General features: G+C 48.2%; 1 protein-coding gene across 1 annotated transcript in view; it reads left to right on the top strand.

The window, feature by feature from the left end:
- LOC134969760 (cadherin-1-like) overlaps positions 1 to 18,338 on the top strand; it is a 92,928-nt gene extending 74,590 nt beyond the window's left edge. Inside the window, exons 9-17 of the mRNA XM_063945921.1 lie at positions 11,593 to 11,721; positions 11,849 to 12,031; positions 12,566 to 12,810; positions 13,040 to 13,182; positions 13,919 to 14,143; positions 14,531 to 14,749; positions 15,297 to 15,427; positions 15,514 to 15,657; positions 17,062 to 18,338. Coding sequence (XP_063801991.1) covers positions 11,593 to 11,721; positions 11,849 to 12,031; positions 12,566 to 12,810; positions 13,040 to 13,182; positions 13,919 to 14,143; positions 14,531 to 14,749; positions 15,297 to 15,427; positions 15,514 to 15,657; positions 17,062 to 17,268 — 1,626 coding nt within the window. The 3' untranslated portion in view covers positions 17,269 to 18,338. The remainder of the gene's footprint in view (positions 1 to 11,592; positions 11,722 to 11,848; positions 12,032 to 12,565; positions 12,811 to 13,039; positions 13,183 to 13,918; positions 14,144 to 14,530; positions 14,750 to 15,296; positions 15,428 to 15,513; positions 15,658 to 17,061) is intronic.
- Positions 18,339 to 23,650: the final 5,312 nt, after the last annotated feature.

Raw genomic sequence — 23,650 nt, 5'->3', positions numbered from 1 at the left:
TGCGTGCAGGATGGATTGGCTTCTTAGGCTACTGGACACCATTAGCTCCAGAGGGAGTCGGAACACAGGTCTCACCCTGGGGTTCGTCCCGGAGCCGCGCCGCCGACCCCCCTTGCAGATGCTGAAGATTGAAGGTCCAGAAACAGGCGGCAGAAGGCTTTTCAGTCTTCATGAAGGTAGCGCACAGCACTGCAGCTGTGCGCCATTGTTGTCACACACTTCACACCAACGGTCACGGAGGGTGCAGGGCGTTGCTGGGGGCGCCCTGGGCAGCAATGTATAATACCTTATTCTGGCTAAAAATACATCACATATAGCCCCTGGAGGCTATATGGATGTATTTAACCCCTGCCAGGTCTCAGAAAAACGGGAGAAGAAGCCCGCCGAAAAGGGGGCGGGGCCTATTCTCCTCAGCACACAGCGCCATTTTCCCTCACAGAAAGGCTGGTGGGAAGGCTCCCAGGCTCTCCCCTGCACTGCACTACAGAAACAGGGTTAAAACAGAGAGGGGGGGCACTTATTTGGCGATATGTATATATATATTAAAATGCTATAAGGGAAAAACACTTATATAAAGGTTGTCCCTGTATAATATAGCGTTTTTTGGTGTGTGCTGGCAAACTCTCCCTCTGTCTCCCCAAAGGGCTAGTGGGGTCCTGTCCTCTATCAGAGCATTCCCTGTGTGTGTGCTGTGTGTCGGTACTTGTGTGTCGACATGTATGAGGACGATGTTGGTGAGGAGGCGGAGCAATTGCCGGTAATGGTGATGTCACTCTCTAGGGAGTCGACACCGGAATGGATGGCTTATTTAAGGAATTACGTGATAATGTCAACACGCTGCAAGGTCGGTTGACGACATGAGACGGCCGGCAAACCAATTAGTACCTGTCCAGGCGTCTAAAACACCGTCAGGGGCGTTAAAACGTCCTTTTACCTCAGTCGGTCGACACAGACACAGACACGGACACTGACTCCAGTGTCGACGGTGAAGAAACAAACGTATTTTCCTTTAGGGCCACACGTTACTTGTTAAGGGCAATGAAGGAGATGTTACATATTTCTGATACTACAAGTACCACAAAAAAGGGTATTATGTGGAGTGTGAAAAAACTACATGTGGTTTTTCCTGAATCAGATAAATTAAATGAAGTGTGTGATGATGCGTGGGTTTCCCCCGATAGAAAATTATTGGCGGTATACCCTTTCCCGCCAGAAGTTATGGCGCGTTGGGAAACACCCCTCAGGGTGGATAAGGCGCTCACACGCTTATAAAAACAAGTGGCGTTACCGTCTCCAGATACGGACGCCCTCAAGGAGCCAACTGATAGGAGGTTGGAAAATATCCTAAAAAGTATATACACACATACTGGTGTTATACTGCGACCAGCGATCGCCTCAGCCTGGATGGGCAGCGCTGGGGTGGCTTGGTCGGATTCCCTGACTGGAAATATTGATACCCTTGACAGGGACAGTATTTTATTGACTATAGAGCATTTAAAAGATGCATTTCTATATATGCGAAACTCTGGCATCAAGAGTAAGTGCGATGTCCATATCTGCCAGACGATGTTTATGGACACGACAGTGGTCAGGTGATGCAGATTCCAAACGGCACATGGAAGTATTGCCGTATAAAGGGGAGGAGTTATTTGGGGTCGGTCCATCGGACCTGGTGGCCACGGCAACAGCTAGAAAATCCACCTTTTTTACCCCAAGTTACATCTCAGCAGAAAAAGACATAGTCTTTTCAGCCTCAGTCCTTTCGTCCCCATAATATCTGCCCAGGGATAGAGGTAAGGGAAGAAGACTGCAGCAGGCAGCCCATTCCCAGGAACAGAAGCCTTCCACCGCTTCTGCCAAGTCCTCAGCATGACGCTGGGGCCGTACAAACAGGTGCGGTGGGGGGTCGTCTCAAGAGTTTCAGCACGCAGTGGGCTCACTCGCAAGTGGACCCCTGGATCCTACAAGTAGTATCCCAGGGGTACAGATTGGAAATTCGAGACGTCTCCCCCTCGCAAGTTCCTGAAGTTTGCTTTACCAACGTCTACCTCCGACAGGGAGGCAGTATTGGAAACAATTCACAAGCTGTATTCCCAGCAGGTGATAATCAAAGTACCCCTCCTACAACAAGTAAAGGGGTATTATTCCACACTATATTGTGGTACTGAAGCCAGACGGCTCGGTGAGACCTATTCTAAATGGAGTCACTCAGAGCAGTGATAGCGAACCAGGAAGAAGGGGACTATATGGTGTCCCTGGACATCAAGGATGCTTACCTCCATGTCCAAATTTGCCCTTCTCACAAAGGGTACCTCAGGTTCGTGGTACAAAACTGTCACTATCAGTTTCAGACGCTGCCGTTTGGATTGTCCACGGCACCCCGGGTCTTTACCAAGGTAATGGCCGAAATGATGATTCTTCTTCAAAGAAAAGGCGTCTTAATTATCCCTTACTTGGACGATCTCCTGATAAGGGCAAGGTCCAGAGAACAGTTGGAGGTCTGAGTAGCACTATCTCAAGTAGTTCTACGACAGCACGGGTGGATTCTAAATATTCCAAAATCGCAGCTGTCTCCGACGACACGTCTGCTGCCCCTAGGGATGATTCTGGACACAGTCCAGAAAAAGGTGTTTCTCCCGGAGGAGAAAGCCAGGGAGTTATCCGAGCTAGTCATGAACCTCCAAAAACCAGGAAAAGTGTCAGTGCATCATTGCACAAGGGTCCTGGGAAAAATGGTGGCTTCTTACGAAGCGATTCCATTCGGCAGATTTCACGCAAGAACTTTTCAGTGGGATCTGCTGGACAAATGGTCCGGATCGCATCTTCAGATGCATCAGCGGATAACCCTGTCTCCAAGGACAAGGGTGTCTCTTCTGTGGTGGCTGCAGAGTGCTCATCTTCTAAAGGGCCACAGTTATGCATTCAGGACTGGGTCCTGGTGACCACGGATTCCAGCTTGAAAGGCTGGGGAGCAGTCACACAGGGAAAAAATTTCCAGGGAGTGTGATCAAGTCTGGGGACTTCTCTCCACATAAATATACTGGAGCGAAGAGCAATTTACAATGCTCTAAGCTTAGCAAGACCTCTGCTTCAAGGTCAGCCGGTATTGATCCAGTGGGACAACATCACGGCAGTCGCCCACGTAAACAGACAGGGCGGCACAAGAAGCAGGAGGACAATGGCAGAAACTGCAAGGATTCTTCGCTGGGCGGAAAATCATGTGATAGCACTGTCAGCAGTTTTCATTCCGGGAGTGGACAACTGGGAAGCAGACTTCCTCTGCACGACCTCCACCCGGGAGAGTGGGGACTTCATCGAGAAGTTTTTTCCACATGATTGTGCACCGTTGGGAAAGACCAAAGGTGGACATGATGGCGTCCCGCCTGAACAAAAAACTGGACAGGTATTGCGCCAGGTCAAGAGACCCTCAGGCAATAGCTGTGGACGTTCTGGTAACACCAGGGGTGTACCAGTCGGTGTATGTGTTCCCTCCTCTGCTTCTCATACCAAAGGTACTGAGAATTATAAGACGTAGAGGAGTAAGAACTATACTCGTGGCTCCGGATGGGCCAAGAAGGACTTGGTACCCGGAACTTCAAGAGATGCTCACAGAGGACTCAGGGCCTCTGCCGATAAGAAGGGACTTGTTTCAGCAAGTACCATGTCTGTTCCAAGACTTACCGCGGCTGCGTTTGACGGCATGGCGGTTGAACGCCGGATCCTAAGGGAAAAAGGCATTCCGGAAGAGGTCATTCCTACCCTGGTCAAAGCCAGGAAGGAGGTGACCGCACAATATTATCACCACATGTGGCGAAAATATGTTGCGTGGTGTGAGGCCAGGAAGGCCCCACGAAGAAATTTCAACTCGGTCGATTCCTGCATTTCCTGCAAACAGGAGTGTCTATGGGCCTCAAATTGGGGTCCATTAAGGTTCAAATTTCGGCCCTGTCGATTTTCTTCCAGAAAGAATTGGCTTCAGTTCCTGGAGTCCAGAAATTTGACAAGGGAGTACTGCATATACAACCCCCTTTTGTGCCTCCAGTGGCACTGTGGGATCTCAACGTAGTCCTGGGATTCCTCAAATCACGTTGGTTTAAACCGCTCAAATCTGTGGATTTGAAATATCTCACATGGAAAGTGACCATGATGTTGGCCCTGGCCTCGGCCAGGCGAGTGTCAGAATTGGCGGCTTTGTCTCACAAAAGCCCATATCCGATTGTCCATTCGGACAGGGCAGAGCTGCGGACTCGTCCCCAGTTTCTCCCTAAGTTGGTGTCAGCGTTTCATCTGAACCAGCTTATTGTGGTACCTGCGGCTACTAGAGACTTGGAGGACTCCAAGTTGCTAGATGTTGTCAGTGTTAGGGTCTCCTGCCCTGTGCTGCCACGTCGTCATGGCAACCGGGAGACAAGTGCTAGTGGAGTAACCTGAGCGCAGCTGATACTCCGGTTCGGGTCTTTTGCTGTGCAGTGGTTATAGGCTCTGTGCACGGCAGGGGATCCGGTGCTGGTTTTTGTGCTCACAGTCTGTGAGGTCTGAGTGGGGCGTGGACAGCACCTGCTTTATAAGGCCTCTTTTCAGGGTAAGCAGATGCTGCTGAATCTTTGTTGGTTAGTCAGTTCATGAAAGTTAGCCAGTACTGTGTAGCTTTGTATTTGTTTGTTGCTTACTGCAAATAGGCCTAGAGATTTGGTATTACACTCTGCCAATCCAGACCTAGCAGTAAGACTGGAGTCAGTCGTTTAGCTGGCTGGGGTTCTGTTACTACTCTGTGAACTTAGCAAGTTTGCGGCTGTATTCTAAGACTTGCCTGTCTAATCCTGTCTCACTGTGCTAGGTGTCAGGGGTCAGTTTAGTGGCAGTAAGCTAAAACCTGTGCACTGCAAGTGAGAAATAGGATTGTGGAGACTCTCCTTGTGTCTATCATTCCATCTCTGACCAAGGAGTTTACTGCCACACCCGTTGGTAACCCTTTAGGGTTTTGCTGTTGCCCTTAGCAACAGCATTTCGGGTTCTCTACGTATTAAAACACAACATCTTGCTTTTTCCATCTGTGCAGTTCTAATACAAGGGAGATACCCAGTTCCTTAGCCTCTGGGCTTCTCTGTTCACTTTGTGTGTATTTTGTTACCCTATTACCTTCTGTGTACGTTATGTCATATTCCCCAGTTTGTCTGTTAGTCCATTTGTTTTGCATAACAGTTCAAACACCAGTACATTCCTGCAGACACTGGAGTGCATAACAGTTCTGACACCAGTACTTTCCTGCAGGCACTGGTGTGCATAACATATTCAGCAGCCTAATACTCCTGTTGAAATTTTGTGGGAATATGGAGCATACCCCTCAAAATACGTTGCAACAGGTGGTCGATCAGGTGCAGGTCCTGACTCGACAATTTAATGATTTGTCCATTAAAATGCACACCTCCCAGGCTGCTGGCGGAGCTCCCGCAGCAGCAGCACCTGCAGGGGTTAAGGAGCCGAAAGTAAATCTCCCGGATCGTTTTTCTGGAGATCGCTCGCAGTTCTTTTGTTTCAAGGAGAGCTGCAAGCTATACTTCCGGCTTAGGCCTCAGTCTTCTGGGTCGGAGATTCAGCGGGTGGGCATAGTGATTTCCTTGCTACAAGGAGACCCACAGGTCTGGGCATATGGGTTGCAGCCTGACTGTCCGTCGCTTAAAAGTGTTGATGCTTTTTTTACGGCACTGGGCATGTTGTATGATGACCCTGACAAGACGGCCTCAGCCGAGGCTCAGATTTCGATCCTTAAGCAAGGGCGAAGGCCAGTTGAGGTTTACTGTACGGAGTTTCGGAGGTTGGCCCATGATACCCAGTGGAATGACCCAGCCCTGAGACACCAGTACCGAAGAGGTCTTTCTAACCAGATAAAGGACCAACTGGTACAATATCCCTTGCCTGATAGCTTGGATCAGCTCATGCAGTTATCCATCCGGGTGGATAGACGGCTGAGAGAGCGTAGGCTTGAAAGGGAGACTGAGATTTCCTTCCTTCCCAAGGGAACCTCAGACTCTGAGGAATTTTCTGAGGAGCCTATGCAGATTGGGGCTACCCGCCTCTCCTCGCGTGAGAAGACGCGGAGGAGACAGCAGGGGTTGTGTTTGTACTGTGAGAATAAAGGTCATGTGGTAGTATCATGCCCAGAAAAGCCGGAAAACTTCAGGGCCTGAGGGTGATGGGAAATATCCTGTCAGGCCAGAAGTCAGAATTTCCCAAGAAGACTTTTATCATTCCGGTGACCTTGAAGATCCTCGGTCAAACTGTCAAGACTGAGGCCTTTGTGGACAGTGGGGCCGACGGGGTTTTTATGGACCGCCAATTCGCCCTGAAACACTCTGTTCCCTTAGTACCCTTGGCAACGGAAATTGAGATTTGTGGGTTAAACGGGGAACCATTATCCCAAGGTAAAATTACCTCTTGCACTAGCCAGATTTCTTTGTTTATTGGAGCCACACACTCTGAAAAATTGTCCTTTTATGTGACTGTCTGTACTTTTGCCCCATTGGTGTTGGGGTTACCCTGGTTAAGGGCCCACAATCCTCAATTTGACTGGGTCTCTGGGGAGATTCTTAGTTGGGGTACTGATTGTTTCAGGAGTTGCTTGAGCCTTCCAGTCAGGCTCTCGCAGCTAAGTTTGCCAGGATTGCCAGGGTGTTATGCAGATTTTGCGGACGTGTTCTCCAAAAAAGTTGCAGAGGTACTACCTCCCCATCGCCCCTATGACTGTGCCATTGATTTGTTGCCAAATGCTAAGCTTCCCAAGAGCAGGTTGTACTCCCTGTCACGTCCTGAGACTCAGGCTATGGCAGAGTACATTCAGGAGAACTTGGCTAAGGGATTTATCAGACCTTCACAGTCTCCAGTTGGGTCGGGGTTCTTCTTCGTGGGTAAAAAGGACGGTTCGTTGCGACCCTGCATCGACTTCAGGGAATTGAACCGTATCACGATTAAAAACTCATACCCACTGCCTCTCATTTCGGTCTTGTTTGACCAGCTTCGTACTGCCACCATTTTTTCTAAGATTGACCTACGCGGTGCGTACAATCTAATCCGAATAAGAGAGGGGGATGAATGGAAGACTGCCTTTAATACCCACTCAGGGCATTATGAATATTTGGTGATGCCTTTTGGGCTCTGTAATGCCCCGGCAGTCTTCCAGGATTTCATGAATGATGTGCTCAGGGAATATTTGGATAGATTCTTAGTTGTATACTTAGATGACATCCTAATCTTCTCCCATTCCCTGGAGGAACATCGGAAGCATGTACGCTTAGTCCTCCAGAAACTCAGAGACCACCGGCTTGGGGCGAAGCTGGAGAAGTGCGAATTTGAAGTTCAGCAAATCGCATTTCTAGGATATATTATCTCCCCAGAAGGTTTCCAAATGGAGGGTTCCAAGGTACAGGCAGTCCTGGATTGGGTGCAGCCCACTAGTTTGAAGGCGCTTCAGCGTTTCCTGGGCTTTGCAAATTTTTATAGACGATTTATCGCTGGATTTTCGTCTATAGTGGCGCCCTTGGTGGCACTCACTAAGAAAGGGGCGGATGTTGCTCACTGGTCTTGTGAGGCTAAAGCGGCTTTTGCCCGTCTCAAAAGGGCATTTGTTTCGGCCAAGGTGCTGCGACACCCAGATCCAGAGCGTCCTTTTGTGGTGGAGGTGGATGCCTCTGAGATGGGTATTGGGGCAGTGCTTTCTCAGATGGGAGTGTCTGATAATCGCCTTCATCCCTGTGCTTACTTTTCCCGTAAATTTTCGCCTGCCGAGATGAATTATGACGTGGGTAACCGGGAATTGTTGGCTATTAAGGATGCACTCGAGGAGTGGAGACACTGGCTTGAGGGGGCTAAGTTTGTGGTCTCAATTCTTACTGACCATAAGAATCTGGCATATTTAGAGTCAGCGAAGCGTCTCAATGCCAGGCAGGCACGATGGGCTTTGTTTTTTGCTCGCTTTAATTTTTTGATAACATATCGCCCTGGGTCAAAAAACATCAAGGCTGATGCGCTCTCGCGGAGTTTTGCTCCAATCCAGGAGACCACCGAGGAGCCGTTGCCCATTGTTTCCCCATCATGTATTAAAGTGGGCATTACCCAGGACCTCTTATCATTAGTCCTTAGAGCACAGGAGCAGGCTCCTCCAGACCTTCCGGTAGGTCTTTTGTTTGTGCCTCCTAGGTTAAGACAGCGAGTGTTCCTGGAATTCCATGCCAAGAAGTCGGCAGGTCACCCGGGTATTGCCAGAACTCGGGAGTTGCTATCTAGGGCGGTGTGGTGGCCCTCGGTGGCTAAGGATGTGGATCAGTGGGTTCGGGCATGTGACATCTGTGCCCGAAATAAGACTCCTAGAGGGGTTCCTGTTGGCCCATTACATCCACTCTCTATCCCATCTAAGCCATGGACCCACATTTCAATGGATTTTGTGGTGGACTTGCCCAAATCCTCGGGGATGACAGCCATCTGGGTTGTCGTTGACAGGTTTTCGAAGATGGCGCACTTCGTTCCACTGGTTGGGCTGCCATCAGCCAGACGCCTGTCTGAATTATTTATGCTGCATGTTGTGCGTCTCCACGGGTTGCCACTTGATGTGGTCTCTGACCGCGGATCCCAGTTTGTGGCCAAATTCTGGAGGGCATTTTGTTCCGATCTCCAGATTTCTGTCAGCTTGTCGTCAGGCTACCATCCGCAGTCTAATGGGCAGACTGAAAGGGTGAACCAGTCCTTGGAGCAGTTCCTCAGGTGTTATGTCTCCAAGTGTCAGACTGACTGGGTTGCTCATCTGTCCATGGCGGAGTTTGCCTATAACAACGCGGCTCACTCTGCTACAGGGATCTCTCCCTTCCTTTGTGTGTATGGGCATCATCCTAAGGCCAATTCTTTTGACCCCCTGGACTCCACGCCTGGTGGTTCCTCTGTGGTTTCGGTCCTTAGAGGTATTTGGCGGAAAGTGAAGAAAGCCCTTGTGTCTGTGTCATTAGTGACCAAAAGGGTTTTTGATAAGCGGAAAAGACCCTGCAGCTTCAAATTAGGAGACTTCGTCTGGTTGTCTACCAAGAATTTGAAGTTGAGACAGCCATCTCATAAGTTAGGGCCCCGGTTCATCGGCCCTTATAAGATCACCAGGGTTATCAATCCGGTGGCATTTCAGTTAGATCTGCCCCGTTCTTTGGGTATCAATAAAACATTTCATTGTTCCCTTTTAAAACGGGCGATTAGTAATCCTTCTTCCAGTGGAAGACCTTCCCCTCTTCTGATACGTGGCCAGAGGGAGTTTGTTGTTGAAAGGATTCTTGACTCCAAGGTGGTTCGGGGTCGGCTGTCATTTTTGGTGCACTGGAAGGGGTATGGCCCGGAGGAGCGGTCGTGGGTGCGCAGTTGTGATCTTCATGCCCCCAGACTGATACGCTCTTTCTTCTCGCAGTTCCCCGATAAACCCGGTGGTAGGGGTTCTTTGACCCCTCGTCAGAGGGGGGGTACTGTTAGGGTCTCCTGCCCTGTGCTGCCACGTCGTCATGGCAACCGGGAGACAAGTGCTAGTGGAGTAACCTGAGCGCAGCTGATACTCCGGTTCGGGTCTTTTGCTGTGCAGTGGTTATAGGCTCTGTGCACGGCAGGGGATCCGGTGCTGGTTTTTGTGCTCACAGTCTGTGAGGTCTGAGTGGGGCGTGGACAGCACCTGCTTTATAAGGCCTCTTTTCAGGGTAAGCAGATGCTGCTGAATCTTTGTTGGTTAGTCAGTTCATGAAAGTTAGCCAGTACTGTGTAGCTTTGTATTTGTTTGTTGCTTACTGCAAATAGGCCTAGGGATTTGGTATTACACTCTGCCAATCCAGACCTAGCAGTAAGACTGGAGTCAGTCGTTTAGCTTGCTGGGGTTCTGTTACTACTCTGTGAACTTAGCAAGTTTGCGGCTGTATTCTAAGACTTGCCTGTCTAATCCTGTCTCACTGTGCTAGGTGTCAGGGGTCAGTTTAGTGGCAGTAAGCTAAAACCTGTGCACTGCAAGTGAGAAATAGGATTGTGGAGACTCTCCTTGTGTCTATCATTCCATCTCTGACCAAGGAGTTTACTGCCACACCCGTTGGTAACCCTTTAGGGTTTTGCTGTTGCCCTTAGCAACAGCATTTCGGGTTCTCTACGTATTAAAACACAACATCTTGCTTTTTCCATCTGTGCAGTTCTAATACAAGGGAGATACCCAGTTCCTTAGCCTCTGGGCTTCTCTGTTCACTTTGTGTGTATTTTGTTACCCTATTACCTTCTGTGTACGTTATGTCATATTCCCCAGTTTGTCTGTTAGTCCATTTGTTTTGCATAACAGTTCAAACACCAGTACATTCCTGCAGACACTGGAGTGCATAACAGTTCTGACACCAGTACTTTCCTGCAGGCACTGGTGTGCATAACAGTCAGGGCCCTGAAAATATAGATTTCCAGGACGGCTGGAGTCAGGAAAACTGATTTGCTGTTATCCTGTATGCACCCAAAAAACTGGGTGCTCTTGCTTCTAAGCAGACGATTGCTAGTTGAATGTGTAGTACAATTCAGCTTGCACATTCTGTGGCAGGACTGCCACAGCCAAAATATATAAATGCCCATTCCACAAGGAAGGTGGGCTCATCTTGGGCGACTGCCCGAGGGGTCTCGGCTTTACAACTTTGCCGAGCTGCTACTTGGTCAGGGGCACACCCTGGCTGAGGAGGACCTGGAGTTCTCTCACTCGGTGCTGCAGAGTCATCCGCACTTTCCCGCCCGTTTGGGAGCTTTGGTATAATCCCCATGGTCCTGACGGAGTCCCCAGCATCCACTTAGGACGTCAGAGAAAATAAGATTTTACTTACCGATAAATCTATTTCTCGTAGTCCGTAGTGGATGCTGGGCGCCCATCCCAAGTGCGGATTGTCTGCAATACTTGTACATAGTTGTTGTTACAAAAAAAAAAAAAAAAAAAATCGGGTTGTTATTGTTGTGAGCCGTCTGTTCAGAGGCTCCTACGTTTGTCATACTGTTAACTGGGTTCAGATCACAAGTTATACGGTGTGATTGGTGTGGCTGGTATGAGTCTTACCCGGGATTCAATATCCTTCCTTATTGTGTACGCTCGTCCGGGCACAGTATCCTAACTGAGGCTTGGAGGAGGGTCATAGGGGGAGGAGCCAGTACACACCACCTGATCCTAAAGCTTTAGTTTTGTGCCCTGTCTCCTGCGGAGCCGCTAATCCCCATGGTCCTGACGGAGTCCCCAGCATCCACTACGGACTACGAGAAATAGATTTATCGGTAAGTAAAATCTTATTATCTGAGGTATAAAAGGGGCCATTTATCAATTAAATTTAGCTGTTCAAATCTGGTTGCATTTGCTAAATGGTGCACCAGCCAATCAGCTCCTGTCATGTGTTTGACAAATGACAGTTGGGAGCTGATTGGCTGGAGCACCAATTATCATACGCAACGAGTTTTAAATAGCGAAAACTCATTGATAAATGGGCCCCTTTGTTCCTAAGATAAATGGTCCCCAAATGTCTTATATTATGCTTCAACATGATGTCCCTTTAAGAAATATATTCATCTTTTCAGACCTGTTCCGTGTATACACTGACGCTCCAAGCCATCGACCAAGAAGGCGCTGGTTACACGACAACGGGTAAAGCCGTGATCACTGTAACAGACACCAATGACAACCCTCCGATTTTTGACCCAAATACGGTAAGCTGAGAAACATTCATACTATAAAAGCACAGCTTTATCTTCATGTGAAAGTGAAGGTTCCAGCAGAAAATGGAGACATTCTGTAGAAGCTCAGATACCTGACCTTGCATCGTCTTCATTCCAGTACACAGCGGTGGTCCCTGAGAATGTGAAGGGTTTCGAAGTTGCCCTGCTGACCGTCACTGATAGGGATGAACCCAACACAGACGCGTGGTACGCCGTGTACCAGATTTCTAAGGGCAATGAAGCAAAATTATTTTCCATTTCCACAACGAACGACAACATGGGTCTCTTAACAACTGCGGTGGTAAGTATTGTTTTCTTGCAACCAACATTGTGCCATGATAATATAGCAATTGACTGATAGCATAGTTTGGAACCAGTGGTTCCAAACCTTGTACTAAGAAGACCAATTTCAATGACCTTAAAATGTTATATTTATTAGGAGGCCAAGTGCACCGTAGGGATTAGTAATAATGTTCTAGGGAGACCTTGCTCTCCTGTATGTCTTCTTCCCCCCCTTCCCTCCAGTTGTTGCAAGACATTCGGTCAACAGCAACCACTGGTTGGATGCTTGATTAAGACCCCATGGTGCCCTGGGCAAAACATCGCTGTGGCCCCCTGCCTCGATGTGTGTAAAAACAAGTATTCTGTGTCCCTCAATGTTCATTGGACCCTAGGTTCTGTAGTGGATGATCAGGCTTTGGTGGGATGTCTCGGAACTCTGTCTTGTCCACGCCATGTAATACAAGTAGACACTGAGGCCCTAGTTTTGTTGAGGTGAAATAATAATAATTACGGTTGTCCATCAGTTTAAAATAAACTTTTTCTTCTGTTGCAGGGGCTGGACTTTGAGACGAAGAGAGAGTACATACTCACTGTTGTGGTCACAAACAAAGCTAACTTTTCTGTGTCGCTGCCAGTCTCCAGCGCCTCGGTGAAGGTCACTGTTGAGGATGTGAATGAGCCCCCGGAGTTTAACCCCCCGGTGAAAAAAGTTTCGGTGCCAGAGAATGAGCCAATCGGGCAAGATGTGACATCCTACACAGCTCAGGATCCGGACAAGGCACAGAACCAGATGATAACGTAAGTCTGTCTTTTCACTCTCCGTACACCTACCTCAGTTGCTCCGCCGTTCTCACGAATCAGGTATCAGGTATAACTATGGCTGTGGATCAAGGTTGGTTTTCAACCAATCAGTGTAATCAGATAATTACTGAGCGAGCCTGGTTGGATAACATCTAGATCCCATCCAATCAGCAAGCGGCTCTTATCTTGCATTTGTGGTATTGTACTGATTTGAGGTTGTGTGCAGGTACCGTATTGGCTACGACCCAGCCGGGTGGCTTGCGGTGAATCCGGAGAACGGCATTATCACTGGAAACGGGCAGCTAGATCGAGAGTCAATGTTTGTCAAGAACAACACGTACAAGGCCATCATCCTGGCTGTGGACAATGGTATCTATCGATCAATCCCAAATCATATTAAGTCATAGCTGAGTTAAATCCATTCTTCTGCCTGGCCGCTGTTATCTAAAGAATGATTACCACCCGGCGCTTAGTGTAACACCCACGCCATAGTCCCATCGGCAGAGCTGGCATGGTCCATGAAGTTCAGCCCGCCTGCACCTTCTGTGTCTAGAGTTTTGATTGGGCACGTAATCCAATCAGTGCTCTCTGTCCAGAATCTGCAGAGGTGCCCGGGCATTTCAGCTGCAAACTTCTCCTTTACACCCCCCGATGTGAGAGATTTGCCTGCCTTTCCGGGGGCCTGGGAGTGCCACCCGATTTTCGGGAGCCTCCTGGCCATTCCGGGAGGGTAGGCAAGTATGGGCTTGACATTACAGTGCCAACGAAGTGACTGTTGACATTGTAACCATTGCTCAAATAATTGCCTCCCTATACAACCAACTAGTTTGAAAGCTGGGTACACACTGGGCGATGTGTGTACCCAGTGATGGGACCTGGCGGGGAACCCGGCATCGGCAAGTGCATACACACAGTGACGGAGCGACGGCCATTCTGCATTTGGCAGCATGGCCCTCACTAGCGATGTCTTCCTTCGGTCAGCAACATAGCGGGTACACTAGACGATCCGCCAGATCGGACGACATATCATCTAACGTGTACAAAGGGGTAGTGTAACTGTTTTCTGTATTTCCCAGAATCCATGATGATATTCTTGTCCCAACAGGTGTGCCTACTGCTACGGGCACAGGGACCCTGGAGCTCGTGATCACTGATGTGAACGACAACGGTCCCTTTCTGGAATATTCAAATATCGTATTTTGTCAGAAGGCTCCGAACCCCATCTCTATCCCCATCATCGACAGAGACCAGCCCCCGAATACAGCACCGTATATAGGGGAGCTCGGCCGCGACGCCCGAGAAAACTGGACAGCCACTGTGACGACTGATCGTAAGTTTCCAAAAACAACAGTTACTTTGGAGCAGATGTACTAAGTCTTGGAGAGAGATAAAGTGGATGGAGATAAAGTAGCAGCCAATCAGCTCCTCACTGTCATGTTACGGGTTGTGTTTAAAAAAATGACAGGAGCCGATTGGTTGTCCGGTAGCTGTGAGACGCAGGGGGCATGCTGCTAGTTGTCGGCTCTTGTCGCAGCGGTCGGAGATACATTGTATAAAATGTGTTATTTACTGAACTTGTATAGGGCACAGCTTTGATGACCTAGATGTGGCGCAGCATGCCCTGAGACGTGTATCCCAGCCGCCGAGCCACCAGCCGCTCCTGCACACCATAGACCTCCGCTAATGGCTTCTCTTCTCTGTGTTCTGTCTCTGGCAGAGTTTGAAATAAAAATGAACAAGGAGATGGATATCGGCACGTATACAGTCCCCGTCACACTCGCCGACAGCCAATTCCTGAAGAACACGACTGTATTAAAGGTCCAGGTGTGTGATTGTCAGGGGGACGCCACCGATTGTCAGGATAGAGAAGCAATCGCTGGAGGCATGGGGATCCCGGTGATTCTTGGCATCCTCGGTGGTATCCTGGCACTTCTGAGTGAGTATTACCTTCTGCTGACACTCTATGCTGACACCGGGGGAGGGGGGGGTCCGCACTCTGCATCAGCTGACGCTCTGGCGGGAGTACACGCCATACAGAACCGCAGCAGCAGAAACTCATTGATTTACATATAGAGTAACGTCTATTCCCGCATCTACAGAGAATAACCGCACGGCTACATCCGTATGCCACGCAGCCGCCGCGGTTACTATACCCTGGCATCAATATATCCTGTGCTGCCATTCCATTCATCTCCTATGTGTGCCCATGGTGCCACACGGCTAGTAACCATTATAACCAGGGTCTAATATCACCAACCTGTAAATAATAGGTGTATAAATGGTGAGCTGTGATGTCACTTATGGGTAACGTATGTATATTACACATCCGCTACTGAGGATTATTACATGTACCTGAGGTCACCTTCCACCGTCTGTATAAAAGCATACATTATCCCATATACATGGGAATTATATAGGAGCTATTGTATGCATCATATTGCAGACTATACATGACCGCCTATTATTTTCACCTCTCTTCGTAGTTTTGGTGTTGCTGCTCCTGCTGTTTTTGAGAGGCAAGAAGGTCGTTAAGGAGCCTCTACTGCCCCCGGAGGATGACACCCGGGATAACGTCTACTGCTATGATGAAGAAGGCGGCGGGGAGGAGGACCAGGTACCACATAAAGCAATATTGCCGTGTTATAAATGTCCATTCAACGTCACCGTCACGCCAATGTTTAATATTTTTCTTGTCTTAAGAATTTTGATCTGAGCCAACTTCACCGAGGCCTTGATGCCCGTCAAGACGTCACTCGTAACGATGTTGCCCCAACGCTGATGCCGGCTCCCCAGTACCGGCCACGCCCGGCCAATCCGGATGAGATTGGGAACTTCATTGAAGAGGTGAGTACAGAAAGTCTCTTGCAAGTGGGGATAAGAAAATATTTAGTTCTTCAAGTGTCCCCACGACCTACAGGCTGTGGAGGCAGCCATCTTGTTGGCCGAACCAATGCACATGGGAGCCCAGCATTCTCAGAAGTATTAGCTCAGCTCAAAAAATGGCCGCCCTCACAGCGTGTGGCGGCAATGAGTATGAAGTACAGCAATATTAGCTATACCAAATTCAATGTACTTAGCTTGAAATACCTTTCATGACTATGGGGGTCGTTCTGACCTGATCGCTCGCTGCAGTTCTTCACAGCGCAGCGATCAGGTCAGAACTGCGCATGCACCGGCGCCGCAGTGCGACGGCAAATGGCTGACAGCGGATGGCTGTTGTTGTCTAGCGATTGACAGGCAGTGGCGGTCGCTGGGCGGGATGGTGCGGCACGGCGGCGTTTGGCCGCCGTTTTGTGGGCACAGTCCGGCCAACGCAGGCGTGGCCGGACCATGTGGGGGGGGGGGGGGGGGGGGGGGGCGGGCCGTAGCGGCTGCGTGGCGTCACACACAGCTGCTGTGACCCGGGCAGCGACAAGTATTCACTTCAGGAGTAGCTCCCGGCCTGCGCAGCTTTTGCGTGCTGGCCGGGAGCTACTCCTGAAGTGCAAAAGCATCGCAGCTGTGCGATGCTTTTGCACTTCTGCGACGGGGCAGGGACTGACATGCGGGGCGGGCTAGCCCTGTGCTGGGCGTCCCCCCGCATGTCAGTGTACCTGATCGTAGCTGTGCTAAATATAGCACAGCTACGATCAAGTCGGAATTACCCCCAATATACAGAACTGAAAATCAAATAACTACTTACTGTGTTTTAATTATTATTATTATTATTATTATTATTACTACTACAACTATTATTATTATTCCTATTATTATTATTATAAGTACTAGTATTATTACTATTATTTATATTACTATTAGTATCTCTTCTTCTTCTTCTTCTTCTTCCTATTATTATTATTATTAGTACTAGTATTATTACTATTATTTATATTACTATTAGTATCTCTTCTTCTTCTTCTTCTTCCTATTATTATTATTATTAGTACTAGTATTATTACTATTATTTATATTACTATTAGTATCTATTATTATTAATACTATTACTGTTATTCTTATTCTTATTATTATTATTATTATTACTATTACTATTATTAGTAGTATTACTATTATTATTTAGTAGTATCATTACTATTATTATTATTATTATTGTTATTACTATTATTATAAGTATTATTATTAGTTTTAGTACTAGTATTATTACTATTATTTATATTACTATTAGAATCATTACTACTACTATTATTATTATTACTACTAATAAAATATTTTGACGGTTTATCTAACAAAATGTGATTTTCTGCTTCTTAGAACCTGAATGCAGCTGACAACGATCCCACCGCTCCCCCGTACGACTCCCTACTCGTGTTTGACTATGAAGGCAGCGGATCAGACGCCGCCTCCCTCAGCTCCTTGAACTCCTCCAACTCTGATGCTGACCAGGATTACAGCGGTCTGCAGGCCTGGGGACCCCGCTTCAACAAACTGGCAGACATGTACGGAGGAGATGAGGATTAGGCTCCACACCACATTGATCCGATGCATATGGACTGCAGGAACTCATTCCATCAAAAAGCAAATATACTGACGGCCAATCAGTCATCCGCCCCTCTATTAATGGCCTCCCAGGAACTGGGAGTCGGGGGTGGACCACGATAGTCTCACATTGTGCTGTAACGCCAAACAGTGGATTTATACCTGGAAATAACTATTCTTTCTCTCATTACTGGTCACAAGATGGCAGGTTGTTTATGTTGTGCTTATCTCTTTTATTTTTTTTATACATTGTGATTTACTCTTTTTAACGCTTTTGTAAATTATCCTTGGGGTATTTCTTATATGTTGTGTATATGTAAACGGCAAGCTTGGTGCAATACGTATCCTCCTAAGATCCATATTTGTCTGCCTTAGGCGAGTGAGAGGGGGAATATCATCTATAGCGCCTCTGGCAGCACAAATGCCTCTGTGGTGTCCGTAGCGACCTGACAGGCTGCATTCACAAAATGGCTGACTAAGAGGGCGTGGCAAGCATGAGGTAAAGTGAGGCAGGTTTTAGGGTGAGGGCAGAAGACCAAAACAGAGAAGACAGAGAATGAATGAGATCTTTTATTTGTTGCTGCAAGCGTCCATTACTGGTTTCTACTTTGCTGGTAAAAGTAACCGTGATTAAAGTGACAATATATTTTATCACTATTGTGCACAAGTGTTTTCCGTAGTCTGTATAATCGCAGAGGGACGCCATTTTGGCAGCAGTCTCAGGTTCATTGTAGGGACACTAATGTATATTAAGGGGTAAATTTACTAAGATGGGCGTTCTATTCAAGATGGGATGTTGCCTATAGCAACCAATCAGATTCTACTTCTCATTTATCTAGCACCTTCTAGAAGATAATACCTGGAATTTGATTGGTTGCTACGGGCAACATCCCATCTTAAATAGAGCTCCCATCTTAGTAAATTTACCCCTAAGACTAAAATCATGTAAAGTATATCAGACAGTCCAGGACGTCGTTGTTTCTACTGATCTCTATTTTTTTTATATAAAATAAACTTGTTTCTATAAAATAAAGTATTTACATTTATCTTTATTACTGTGTGTTATCATTTGGCGGAATACCAGCCTGTTTTCTGTAGGTGATGTGCGCTGTGCAGTATAAAGGGTTATGTTCTCCTTTGTGGACTGTAGAGTTGATGCAGTTCATGCGGTTAATGTATTTCTCGGTAAGAATGTCTGTTGGAAGTCAGGTTGTAGCTGTCAGTTCCTTTGCCACGTTTTACAAATGAATGCCGTATACGAGACTTCGGCCTGCGTGACAATACGAGTTATTAGTAATATTTGTATATAACCTGTCTACTTCCTTTGATGGAATTTAACCCAATGGTGATCTTCCAGGAAGTTTGGTCCAAAGGGTGTTAGTTTACAGGCTCCAGGGATTTAGGGGTACATTTATTAAGCAGTGATAAGAACGGAGAAGTGAGCCAGTGGAGAAATTTCCCCATCAACCAATCAGCAGCTCTGTATCATTTTATAGTATGCAAATTCTAGATGTTACTTCAGTGCTGATTGGTTGCCATGGGCAACTTCACCACTGGCTCACTTCTCCGCTCTTATCACTGCTTAGTAAATGTACCCCTAACTTCTGCTATAACATCCAATTACTGTATATGGTAGAGTCACATAATTACGACCACCTCCTACATGTGACGTCGAAAGCGTGTTGCCCATGAAGTGCGTCACGTGTCGTGCGCTGACTTGGTGGGTATATAAGGTGTGCACTGGCTTGGTGGGTATATAAGGTGTGTGCTGGCTTGGTGGGTATATAAGATGTGTGCTGGCTTGGTGTGTATATAAGGTGTGCGCTAGCTTGGTGGGTATATAAGGTGTGCGCTGGCTTGGTGGGTATATAAGGTGTGTGCTGGCTTGGTGGGTATATAAGGTGTGTGCTGGCTTGGTGGGTATATAAGGTGTGTGCTGGCTTGGTGGGTATATAAGGTGTGCGCTAGCTTGGTGGGTATATAAGGTGTGTGCTGGCTTGGTGGGTATATAAGGTGTGTGCTGGCTTGGTGGGTATATAAGATGTGTGCTGGCTTGGTGGGTATATAAGGTGTGCGCTAGCTTGGTGGGTATATAAGGTGTGCGCTGGCTTGGTGGGTATATAAGGTGTGTGCTGGCTTGGTGGGTATATAAGGTGTGCGCTGGCTTGGTGGGTATATAAGGTGTGCGCTGGCTTGGTGGGTATATAAGGTGTGTGCTGGCTTGGTGGGTATATAAGGTGTGTGCTGGCTTGGTGGGTATATAAGGTGTGTTTTATAGGCCATCTGCACACATATCACTCGTTGCTGCCATGGGTGAAAGGGGAGATTTATCTGAGTTGCAGAAAGGGATGATTTTATCGGCTTTCAGGCCAAGGCCGGAGGTATTCTGACACAGCGCAGTGTGTGACCTGTCTGCGTGCTGCTGCGGTGAAGGTGTATCGTGACTGGACAAATGGTGCCATTGTGAATAACCGACGTGGAAACTGCGCAGCACCACGTGCCATTGATGTGAGAGGAGAATGTGGGCTACGAAGGTGCGTTAGGACCGACACGCTACAGTGGAGCAGCTCACCTTCCGAATGAACCAGGGGGCTACCAGACGTGTGTCTTACATGACAATTCAGTCCGTCTAGCTGCTGTCCGCGCTGCACACGGCGGTTACTCTGGCTATTAGCTGGCGGTCATAATAATGTGACAGGAATCTGGAAGTGAGTCGGAACCGGAAGTGCCAGTGTGTGGAGCAGAGCTGCAGGAAAGAGCCAACACGGGGGGAGTAGGTACCTGTGAGTAGGTGCTGCTGCAGGTGGTTGTGACTCCCCCCGCACACGCAAATATCATTTCTCTTATGTCCTAGGGGATACTGGGAATCCATTTAGTACCATGGGGTATAGATGGGTCCACTAGGAGCCATGGGCACTTTAAGAAATTGATAGTGTGCACTGGCTCCTCCCTCTATGCCCCTCCTACCGGAGGAGCCGGTCACATCTCTGGAAGCTCCTGAAGAGTTTTCTGCATTTATTTTATATGTTTGTTATTTTCAGGCAGGTCTGGATGGCACCAGCCTGCCTGCTTCGTGGGACTTAGGGGGGGAACGGCCTAACCTCTTAAAGGGTTAATGGTCCCGTTCCCCGCTGACAGGACACTAGCTCCTAAGGGAACTATTCGTAAGCCCCACCATGGCGAGCATACATTCCCGCAGCACGCTGCCACCCCTAACAGAGCCAGAAGAATGAAGAGTGGTGAGTACTAAGCCGGCGTCCCGGTTAGCGGGTCGCCAGCCATTATGGCGGCATGAGGGTACGGAGACGCACGGCTTCTAAATGGGGCGGACTGCGTCTCCCGCTGTGTAAGGACACAAACACTGAACAGCGCACACTGTACCCAGACTGGCAGCATAGCGATAAAAGTAGTCTGTCTCCATTTTATGCATAAGACACATACAGCCAGTATAAAAAAGAGCGGGAAGACCGCGCACCATTAAAGGGGCGGAGCTTCACTATGAGCGGAACCAGCAGCTCACCAGCACCATCTTCCCTCTGCAGCTGACACAGACGCTGACTGACAGGGACGCGCAACTCCTCCGGAGAGACTCCAGATGATCTCAGCGGTACCAGAGGGTCATAGCGGGGGGGAGGGGGGGAAGCGGTTATTAGTGTACTAAATCCCTAATCTAGGTACTTAGTCTGCGACCCGGCTAAGCTTGGCATTAGCGTTAAGGGCGCCGTGTGCAGGTTCCATACTCCCTCTATGTCTCCCTGGAAGGGCTCTTTGTGGGTTAATTTTGCATTTAACCTTTGTGTGTGTGTGTGTGTGTGTGTGTGTGTGTGTGCTGTCACTATACAGTATGTCAGGCAAAGAGTGTGTTTCATGTAAAGCACAGTGTTCCTCTTCCCCAGGGGGTTCACCAGTGTGTACTCAATGTAGTGTCCCTTCCCAGGCTAGTGGAGCAGAACCAGCATGGCTGGACTCCATTAGGGGAATGATTTCCACATTCTCTTATCTCGGAATGACTGAGTTTATGAAAATAGACTCAGTACCCACACCAGCATCTCAGTCCCCTGCCATTTGTCCGCAAAAATGCACGTTGGCCCATATCCTGCAGTCTGACTCGGATGATGAAGGGTCACGTTGAGGAGGGTGAGGTGGACTCAGAGGTGGGGGAGGGTACTCTGTCGCAGGGAATAGAGGCTCTTATAGAAGCTATCAGAGAAGTTCTGAATATCCCTGATAAGGTGACAGAGGAGAGTGAGGAATCTTATTTTAATATAAAAAAAAGAAATCCTCAGCCACTTTTCCTGTGTCAAAGGAATTAAATACCCTGTTTGAAAAACCTTGGGTTAATCCTGATAGTAAATTTCAAATCCCTAAACGGTTGTTATTATTATCCTTACCTTTTCCTCCTGAGGATAGGAAGAAATGGGCAAACCCACCAACAGAGAATGCATCAGTATCCAGGCTCTCACGGAAAATTGTGTTGCCTGTCCCGTGGGGCAGCCTCCCTGAAAGACGCGGCTAACCGCAATATTGAGACTACGCTCAAATCTTTGTATACAGCTGCTGGGGTGGCCCAGAGACCCACTATAGCATATGGGTGGTATACTCGAGCCATTGCCAAATGGTCGGGTAACCTAATTGAGCGGTTAGATACCTTACTTCAAGGGGAGATTGTTTTGCTCCTGCAACATATACAGGAATGTGGGAACTTTATGATGGAAGCCATAAAAGAAATAGGCTTGCTTAATGCACGCACTACAGCTATGGCAGTGTCTGCACACAGGGGTCTATGGCTACGCCAGTGGACAGCGGATGCAGACTCCAGGAAAGGCGTGGAAGGTCTACCTTTCAAAGCAAGGCCTTATTTGGAGATGAACTAGACAAATGGATCTCCAAAGCTACTGTGGGTAAGTCCACATACCTACCTTCTGCAGCTCCCCCAACTATGAAAGACCTACTCAGGACCCAATTTACAGTCCTTTCGGACTGCCGAGTTTAGGGGAAAGCCCAGGGGTTCTTCTACCACCACCAGAGGAGCTAGAGGTAAACCACGCAAACCAGTAACTGCCGGATCACAGGAACAGGGCTCAAGCTCTGCTTCCTCAAAACCTTCAGCATGACGGTGGACCGCGATGCCTGGAACACTGGCAGGTGGAGCCCGGCTAAAATTCTTCAGTCACATCTGGACGACATCGTGCCAAGATTCCTGGGTCATAGATCTTATTTCCCAGGACTACAGACTGGAGTACCAGGAGCTCCCACCTCACAGATTCTTCAAATTAGGCTTACCAGTTTCACAAGAGGCAAGTAGAACTTTACAGAACGTTTACAGGACGCCATTCAAAAACTGTTACAGACCCAGGTCATTGTTCCAGTTCCACCTCCTCTGCAAAATAAGGGGTACTATTCCAACTTGTTTGTAGTACCGAAACCGGACGGTTCGGTGAGGCCGATTCTGAACCTCAAGTCGTTGAACCCATACTTACAAGTGTTCAAATTCAAGATGGAGTTTCTTGAGAGCGGTGATCTCAGGTTTGGAGGAGGGGGAATTCCTAGTGTCTCTGGATATCAAGGATGCGTACCTTCACATTCTGATCTGGCCGCCTCATCAGGCTTATCTACGGTTTGCACTGTAGGACTGTCACTACCAGTTCCAGTCCCTGCCATTTGGTCTCTCCACAGCACCGAGGGTGTTCACCAAAGTGATGGCAGAGATGATGTTTCTACTCCACAAACAGGGAGTGAACATAATTCCATACCTGGACGATCTTCTGATAAAGGCACCGTCCAGGAAGCGGTTGTTGGACAGCATTGGCATCTCAACCAGACTACTCCTGGATCATGGGTGGATTCTGAATTTACCAAAATCTCACATGAAACAGACATAGAGGCTTCCTTTCCTGGGAATGATACTGGACACAGAGTTTCAGATAGTGCTCCTTCCTTTGGAAAAGGTGATTGTAATCCAGTCGATGGTTCGGGCTGTCCTGAAGCCAACCCGGATCTCGGTGCATCTGTACATTCACCTTCTGGGGAAAATGGTGGCCTCTTATGAGGCGCTTCAGTATGGAAGGTTTCATGTGAGGCCCTTCCAGCTAGATCTATTGGACAAATGGTCCGGATCGCATCTTCACATGCACCAGAGGATCCGTCTGTTGCCTAGAGCCAGGATCTCCCTTCTGTGGTGGCTACAGACTTCTGCTAACAACGGACGCAAGCCTCAGAGGTTGGGGAGCAGTCACCCAGGGGGTACAGTTTCAGGGAAGATGGTCAAGTCAAGAAGGCGTCCTTCCAATAAACATCCTGGAACTCAGGGCTATCTACAACGCCCTTCTGAAGGCCTCATCTCTACTTCGGAATCAGGCCATTC

The sequence above is a fragment of the Pseudophryne corroboree genome, chromosome 11 (genome assembly GCF_028390025.1).
Source record: "Pseudophryne corroboree isolate aPseCor3 chromosome 11, aPseCor3.hap2, whole genome shotgun sequence".
In the NCBI taxonomy this organism is placed as follows: Eukaryota; Metazoa; Chordata; class Amphibia; order Anura; family Myobatrachidae; genus Pseudophryne; species Pseudophryne corroboree.
The sequence above is the reverse complement of the archived record's forward strand: the minus strand, read 5'-3'. Positions and strand labels throughout refer to the sequence as shown.